Consider the following 9,003-nt stretch of genomic DNA (forward strand, 5'->3'; position numbering starts at 1 on the left):
AGACTAAACCCAACGTTGAAAATGAAAATCAGGTTGATGTCAGAATCCAACGTCAGATTGGTGTTAATCTCCAACGTTGGACAGACGTTGTATTGTGGTTGAAAATTAAAATCGGGTTGATGTCAATCCAACATCAGTCGGGTTCTGACGTCAATCCGACGTCGGTTTCTGGCGTCAACCCGTCTTTCATTTCCAACCAAAATGCAACCCCTGCAACTAAAATCATCCCCTGATCCCACTGACGTTAACTTTCTATTTAAGGACCTTGACAGACATGTAGTGGAGTAAAAAGTACGATATTTGCCTTTCAAATGTAATGAAGTAAGTAAAAAGTTTCTAGAAAAAATTATACTTTAGTATAGTACAGATACCAAAAATTGTACTTAAGTAAAGTACTCAAGTAAATTTTGTTTGTTACTGTCATTTACAAGAGTAAATGTAAAATCAACTCAAATGCTTAAATTCAAAGGATAATAGGTATCTACATTAGTGGTTAATCACAGAATACTGCTGTTCAGTTTTTACAGATAAATTAAGAAATCATTTATAATTTGTCATGTCATGGAAGTGGCACTTCTTTGAAGATCCATGTACATATAATTCTCAGCTCTTCCTCTGAACTGTTGTGTCATCTGCTCAAGATGTATAGTGAAAATCACATTACATAAGAAATCATGTTAATACATTGCTGTAAATTAGATACGATTTTTATTTTATTTTAGCATTCACGTCGAGTGTTTATGCATGCAACTTTACCTCTGTGACACTGGAGGGCAGCAGAAGTCAATAAGTAGCTACAGAAACTTCTATTCTGTTCTGCAGCTCTGGAAATGTCAGCTGTCTTGCAGAATCTTACCTGAAAAGATCTAATTGTAAACCCACATTTATATTCCATTTGGACTGTTGTATGTGTATATAAATCTATCCTTTTCTCCTTCTCATTTAATTTTTTTCCACTTCCCATTTCTCTTTCTCATTTCAGTTCCAATTTATGTAACCTAGTGATGCGCAATCAGATTCATACCAAATCGGTAATCGTCTGATATTCCGAGTTTTTTATTTATTGTTGCCGGTTAGATATTTAATTATGCATGCTAATGTCCCCTATTTTCATTCTCACTTAAAAAAAAAAAAATGTTTTTAAACTCAAATATTTTCATAACACTGTGATATATTGCTAATTTTGGAATTAATATACATTTTTCACACTGTACATGTAAATATAATGCTGTGATGCCTAAATTCACCAATGAATTATCTTAGTTTTTATTATTTATTTTCAGTTTATGTTGGCTAAATTAAATAGAATTTTAATATGAGCCATTATTCATGACATGAAAATAATTATCGGCTTATCGCAGTCTGCCAGAATTTGAATACCAGTGCATCCCTAATGTAACTGTGAAAGTTGTGTCTGAGAGAGAAAATGAGAGCAGAAGGGGGAGGAGAAGAGAGGGGAGGAGGGGAGGGACTGAGTGCACACAGTCAGTGTGCTGTTTCTCCCCACTTCTCTCTCTCTTTCCCTCTCCTCACTTCCATCCACACTTAAGAAACAGTGCTTCACTGTACCGGATGGACACCGAATCCCTTTTTTCCTCCAGTCTTTTCCCTAGTTCCCTCATTTCTCCACCTCTATCCTCCAGTTGGCTCTCTCTGCCTGCTCTACACCCCTTTCTTCCAAACACGCAGTCATCTCTCTCTCTCACTGTTGCTAATTTCCCCCCGTCGCCCCGCTCTCTGTCAGCATGGTGAACAGATAACTGCAAAGCTGTTGAACATGGGCTCCTGCTTCTGCAAAGGTCACCAAGGTCAGTCTCTTCCTGATTGTATCTGAGTTTGTGTCTCTGTCCGCCCTGTGTGCATTAGCCTACCTGTTGGTCTGTCCGGTTATCACACTTACTGGTATCTGTTTATCCACCTGTCTGCTCATCTCCAGCATAAAGAGCATTTTACATAATGCATGAATGTGTGTGTATGTGTGTGTGTGTGGGGGGGGGGTCATAACATTCAAAAATATTGCAAACTGAGCACGTAGTTGTTAGCGACTAAAATAAGTTGTATATAAATTGTTTAATTATGAGCAGGTTTTATGCTTTATGATACTGATGCACAGTACACAGATGCTCAGAAGAAAGCATTTTCCTGCTAAAATTCTGATGCTTACGTACTGTACTATAATTAAATACTACGCGGCTCTTTGGAATTCTTGATTCTGATTGGTCCATCGCTACGTCCTATCAGTCTGCTCCTCCCTCGAAATCGGGTCTCCATCAACTAGGGTCTCCAAAACGACATACATTTAAAACATAAATCAATTTAAAGTGTAGGCTATAGGTGTATATATTATGTATGTCATGTCTCATTGCAGCTAAGTCCTACAAACACAGTTTGGGCCATCTTGTGCTCATTTACCGTTTGAAGCGAAAATACCCTCAGAGAACTTATGTAGGTCTATTAATATTACTGTTACAGCGTTATTAGGCCGCTTAGTTGAATATTTTCTTTGCGGTAGTTTGTGACGTCAGAAACACCATCGATTTCAAACCGCGTTTTTAGACTGTCTTTGGTTCATTGCAGTTTTAAGGAGAAAATACTCAGCAATGATACTGACTTATGAATTTACACATGGTTTGTCTTTAAAACATATTAAAAACACCACATAGACATATATAAACTACATTAAAAGCAGGATTTTTACAACAGGGGGACTTTAAATCATTCTCAAGTCAATATTTCATGTCCATGTGTTGATTTGGTGAGTTGCTGTGTACATTATTGCTTACTGGCCGTCTTTCTACGCTGAGGGATTTATTTTAGTTATTTGAAGCAAAATTTGCATGCCACATTTAGATAACAACGGATTCTGAGAAGTTTCCTCTGAGAGCACCAGAGGGAAAATATTCTGTTCTTCTTTGTATCATATCATCTCATCTGACCAGTGTATTATGGTAAGGCAGGCTGCGAGACAGTTCAATCTGAGTACACAGGTGTTGTGTCTCATATTTACGAATGGAGTCTAAGGTAAGAGGTGACATTTTATCCTCAAGGTGTCCTCCAAGGAAATGGCACCAATGAAGTGGATAATTTGTAAATCCCAGGAAGCGAAGGGTAGCTTGTTTGTCTGAGCCTGTGAGGGTTAGAAGGTCCAGAGCTCCGTAGCTATGGCTTGCGAAATGCCATTGCCAAAACTACATGTATAATGCATAGGCTATGTGAGATGGATGGAGTTTCACCGTGATGAATGGGAGGTGGGTTTTAGAGGGGGAGACACGCATGATGTGTGACATTGTAAAGGTCACACATTGTCAGTTGATACCTGTTAGTAAATAACATGCTGGCGGGTGCCTGAAGCTCTACAGGTCTGAGATTAGCTGTCCTCTTTGAGGTCTAACCTCAATGAGATGCGGCCAGTGACGAAAAACGTGCTCTTGAACATTGGGGATCCCCAGGGAGGTGTTGTCAAGACAATCTCTTGTTCCCATGGAAACATGAGTGCAACAGGAGTGTGTCCCGTCCATCCACTCCAGATAAAACTCAATGCACACTGCCACATGCACGCACACTGTTGGAAAGATAAATGAAATAAACAGCTATTTACAATTAATAGCATTATATTTTGCCCCTGTAGAGCTGCAAAGTGGCCAGCAACACCCCATGGAAGAGCTTCACTCATACGCTGAAGGACAGCCCATCTTCAAGGTGTGTTTTCTCACTAAAATCAAAAATTGAATCCTGTCGTATATGTATAAATGGATAATTTTCAGTGATACATGGGAGTTCTTTCACACTCTGAATGTGTAAGATCTGATAAAAGTGACTTGTTAGGTGTAATTAGCACTTGTGATTCACTGTGTTGCTTGCAAATGTGATATTCTGAAAGGTTTTATTTGGTATGCTAGGCTGTCATATGTGTTTCCCGTCGTGTCATGTTATTCAGGGTAACCATCAGCCCTACAATGGCAGCATGTCAGATAAAAGGAGCAGCAGCGGGTATGACATCGGAGAATTGGCTACATCTTCCCTGCTGGGTGAGGAGCAAAGAGCACTTATTAGACACCGTCACACTGTGTGTTGTTTTGCTATCGCTCAGAATCATTCATCTGAATCAGAAGAGCAGTCGACCTTTACAGAAGCTTGCTAATGTAATTTCCCTCTGCCTGCGTATCTCTCATTTATGAACAGTCTCCCTCTCTCCTTCTCTAGTGCCTCTTTTTCCACCTGTTTTCTTTTCTGACTGTGTTTTTGCTTGACTTCTCCAGGCCCACTCTCTTCAGGAAGTTAATTACAGAGACTAATAATGCGTTATGGGTTTTTAAGCTTTTCCAAAGAACATTTTTGATCATTTCAGTCTAATTATAAATTCAGTCACCAGCCGATGAATATGTATAATGAGCAAAAAAGAACCACAAATCTCAGCTCAATCCCCCCAAAAAAAGACCTGAAAAAAGAAACTGCTTGTGTAAAAATGCTATTAGAAAGATTCATTTATAAAACACATGTTATGTTATTTCCAAACTACGATTGCGATTAACAGATTTGGCAGCACTATTTACAACATATTTATAATTGAATAAAAATTAAATACACACACACACACACACACACACACACACACACACACACACACACACATTTGCCCTATATCACCCAGTAATTAGTTTGGGACCAAATGTTGATTTGTAGTTAATAAATTAACAAAACAAAGAAATACATATTTGTTTGAATATATAAAACCTTTTTTCTTCCAATAACTTGGGTAAAGCTAAATAAGATTTATTTATTTATTACTACAACAAAGTGAAAACCAATTCAGCAGATCGTGTCAAAATTATGACATTGTTTTATGATTTAATTGTTGGACACAATTGTGAATATCAAGACCTCTGAGGTGCTAATGGCCAAAATGACCAATTTAAGGGGAATGATACTGTTTAAAACAAGCCTTTTTTGATGCTAGGCTAGTTTTATGTTAGATAATCTAAATATCAAAACAGAAAATAGGGAATTTGTGTTCATTTTCTTTTTAACCTTTGGGGCACCAAAGTGTAATGCATTAAAAAAGTATCCTCTAGTCTCTGCTTTTAGACACTAATCCTAAAAAGCTGTTCAGTTTTTGATGACTTGGAGAGACTAAACTCGATTTATCCGTTCTCACCCTTTCCCCCTCTTTAGCAGTACCTCTTCATATCCTTCCCTCTTTTCATTTCTTTTATTTATTTTAATATAGATGTGCACCCATGCTAATCCCTCTGATCTCTTTAGGACTGCTTGCCACTTTTAAAGACCACATCACCAAGCCCACAGCGATGGCCCAGGGCCGAGTCGCCCACCTGATTGAGTGGAAGAGCTGGGGAGGCGAGGCGGCGTCTCGGGGCGGCTGGTGTGGAGGATGGGGAGGTGTGGGAGCCGCACTGCAGGAGGACGAGCAGCTCTACTCCCACCTCACTGATGAAATCAAAGAAGCACGCTTTGCTGCGGGTGAAACAGCATTTATATATTTAACATGTAGCTACCAAGTTTCGAACATACCTCTAACCCTAAGTATAAAACTTCAGCCCTGCATAAAAGTATATACGGTATTACCTCGTTTATGTTATCTAACGCTCCTCACAAGTTCAGCACTGCGTAAAATAAAGGACAGAGGCAGGATTTTTCCATCCTTTCTTTCCACACTGACAGGTCTTCTTGTATGTCTCTTGGTGACGTGTTGACGTCAGAACTATAGCAACCAATGTAGAAATACCGGATATTGACTACATTGTCTGAACAAACAGATCAGATTTCATCACTTGCAAAATGATAGTGTCATTAGCAACGCCTTGTCATTGTCTTGGTGACTCAGGGACAGCAAACATGCTAATATTTTCTTCATAAATGGAATTAATACTCTTTTACAGACAAACAGGTGTGAAATACTTTTGATCTTGGTAATTGCCTATAATATTTATTTAAAGGTTAAATGCTTCTACATAGGACATGAGTGAGAAACGTAGAGTAGGTAGTTTCTTCTTTTTTTCTGGTTCTCTGTGTATCTGTGACCTTTTATCTCTTTTTGCCTGTCTCAGGTGTGGCGGAGCAGTTTGCTCTGGCTGAGGCAGCGATGAATGCCTGGTCCACACAGGACATTGAAAATCAAACCACAGCCGGCACAATCCCATTACAAGGTAATGATAGCACTGTCAATATCCCCTAACTCAAAGCTGCAATACCCAAATAGATGTGACCAGGGTCCAAAATGAACACTGCACACACACTAGCTATTGTGAGTAAATACAATTTGCCAGTGAGCTAGTGATTTTATAGGAACTGCAATATAATACATGGCTTACATCATATTTGAACAATGATCTGAATCGAATCATGCCAATGTTAGTGACATGAAGGATTCAAATCTATGTTAAACTACACACTAAGAAAACACCTGTTGTAACTCAAACATCTTTTGACTTCAATGGAAGATTAGATAAACTAGACTTTTTAAAATTACCATGAGAAGTTTATTTAGTCTTCCTCCAGCACTCCATGCAGCAACATGTATGAAATAAAACACCAATTTTTTTTTTTTTTTTTCGTCACAGGTGCAGATTTAGACTCTTCTCATATATGATGCTGTGAGAAACACACTATGAACTGTGGCTAGATCATTTCATTATTATAGGGAATAAATAATATTATTTACAAAAATAAGGCAAAACACAGTTTCATGGTTGGAAAGAAACATTTCTGGTAGAGGTGTTAAAAAGTTCATTTAGACCCTACATGTAACCATGCTGAAATAATCAGCTTCACTGGTCACCAGTATGTTAGCTGGTCCATGTGAAAATATACTGGCTATTCTGGTCCACTAGCAAGACCAGCTCTAAACCAGCCGGAATGTAAATAAACTGTTTTTGAAGAAGATCTTGTGTCTTACTTACCCATGTATCATTTAAATGATTCTGTATATATAATATTCATATTCACAGCCCTTGATTAAAAGCAGAACAGTAGTTATGGAGGTTATTAGCCCCTTTCACACAGCAATCCTGCTAAATTACAGTAAAATGACCAGAAGGACTTTTCAGGTAAATACAGAAACACAAGCAACAGTGTTCCGTCTTTTTACAGGTAAGATTCACACATCAATATCAAAATACGGATAAACTCTGCAATATCAATAACTGGAAATGCCCTTTAAACGCTGAGCCGTTTTCTTCATCCACCCGGTGATCACACAGAACCTGGTTTTGCTCTTAAAAACACAAGACGCATAATAGTTACTATAGTACTGCAGTTGCTATAGTACGCAATAACTCCCGAGCCGCAGCACTGGTAAATGGAAAAGAAGGCAGGGTCAGATGTTCGTCTAGCGCATGTCTACATAAAAAAAAACAGTTAAAAGCAGCAGAACTTACCGTAAACTGCTCCGACAGAGCTTTACAATTGGCCCAAAGCAAATTTCTTATGTCAGTGTGTTCTGACATCGCACTCATACTCAATTTTTGTTCACACACAGCATCATACCAGTAATTTACTGGTAATGTTGCAACTTTTGAAAAGGTCCTGTTCACCTGTTCCTGTTTACCAGTAAAGACTGTATGTGTGAAAGGGGCTATTCTCACCATCTGGTTCATCTCACACAACCCCAGCTTGTTTAAAAATAGTGCTATTTCATTATGAAGGGGAACATCATGACAGCCGTGCAGTAATACGCCCAGAACAAAGACAAATGATATGACCTGTTTAGCCAGATGAGCCAGGTTCAAAAAAACATTTTGCCCTGGTACTTAGGAGTCTTACAGTCGAATAAATGACTACAAAACAGAAATGTCTGAATGTGTCTGGGACATGATGACTCATGGATCAAGCAGATCAGAGCTCTATATTGAGTTTGGGGCTTATTAGGCTTATTCATTTATGCTACAATTTTCATTCTAGAAGATGTGTGTGCTTGAGGTCTTTTTAATTTCTGCTCTCATAAAGATGACGCTGTCTTCACAGACCCCGAGGGCCTCTATCTCTCTCAGTTCCTGTTAGATGGAGGGAGTCTGGGCGTTCCTCAGCACCTGTACAGAATGCACATGGACGTTGATGACACCAGTTCCCTGGCACCTTCTCATCCTCCTCAGCCTCATTCCCCCAGTCATTCCCATTCTCCGCTGGACTCTCAGCGTCCGCCTCAGGAGCAGAGGATCTCGCCGTCGGAAGGGCCAGTGCGACACGCAGACAGCATCTCCCTGTCGGAGGATGAGGTTTTTTATAACTGAAGTTTTGATGACACAGCGGAACAAAAAGAGAAAAGGTTTTTCTTCTATTCTTTGTGTTCGTTGATGAGGAAGAGACACGTGTGAGGTTACGTCTGGGGTTATCGCTTTACCGTTAATAGCTACAGCTGAGCCTCTTCGACAAGCAAAGAACGCAGGGATCGTTGTACATGCGGACATGTCAATTCATTCACATATCACATTGCCTTTTTGCAAGTGAAAGTCTCTCCGTTAGCGGTAACGATGTTGGAGATGAACACTAATTATGTTTACAGGAAGGTAAAAGGTCATCGCACATAAATGCATCTAAAATTCTACATCAAGACCATAATGCCCTTTCACCTTTAACTGAGTGTTTGTGGATATTTACAGCAGCCTTTCACCATCAAAAAGAAGCGGAGGGCTTTTAGCCCTATAGACTGAAGAAGAAAGAGTCACAATAAAACACGCTTTCATCTCCACAGACATTTTTTCTGGTGCATTTCCTCTAAGAACGGCTCAATGGGGCTACAGGGTTAATAGGATCCTTTTGTGAGGACTCTGAAGGGTGAAAGTGACTTGTTGACCTTTGAGCAAAGCCGTAATCATTACTTGGGACAGCGAAGTGGAGATTTTAAAGATTTTTCATAATGCTAAATGTTTCTATGGGAATTTTGAGTATAAAACGCACACAAACGTCTAACGCACCAAATGACTAGATGTATCCTTAAAGCTGAAGTGTGTAATTTTGCTATCATCAAATAAAAGTTCCAAAATATTG

General features: G+C 39.2%; 1 protein-coding gene across 5 annotated transcripts in view; it reads left to right on the forward strand.

The window, feature by feature from the left end:
- Positions 1-9,003, forward strand: part of fam131c (family with sequence similarity 131 member C) — a 30,344-nt gene extending 21,341 nt beyond the window's left edge. For 2 of the 5 annotated variants that reach the window (XM_079588554.1, XM_079588556.1), the window contains 6 exons: positions 1,745-1,808; positions 3,629-3,699; positions 3,938-4,028; positions 5,263-5,478; positions 6,066-6,164; positions 7,981-8,996. In XM_079588554.1, coding sequence (XP_079444680.1) covers positions 1,745-1,808; positions 3,629-3,699; positions 3,938-4,028; positions 5,263-5,478; positions 6,066-6,164; positions 7,981-8,246 — 807 coding nt within the window. In that variant the 3' untranslated portion in view covers positions 8,247-8,996. Of the gene's footprint in view, positions 1-1,744; positions 1,809-3,628; positions 3,700-3,937; positions 4,029-5,262; positions 5,479-6,065; positions 6,165-7,980 lie in introns of all 5 variants that reach the window. The other 3 variants (XM_079588555.1, XM_079588558.1, XM_079588557.1) reach the window with 3 other exon arrangements.

The sequence above is a fragment of the Phoxinus phoxinus genome (genome assembly GCF_949152265.1).
Source record: "Phoxinus phoxinus genome assembly, chromosome: 18".
In the NCBI taxonomy this organism is placed as follows: domain Eukaryota; kingdom Metazoa; phylum Chordata; class Actinopteri; order Cypriniformes; family Leuciscidae; genus Phoxinus; species Phoxinus phoxinus.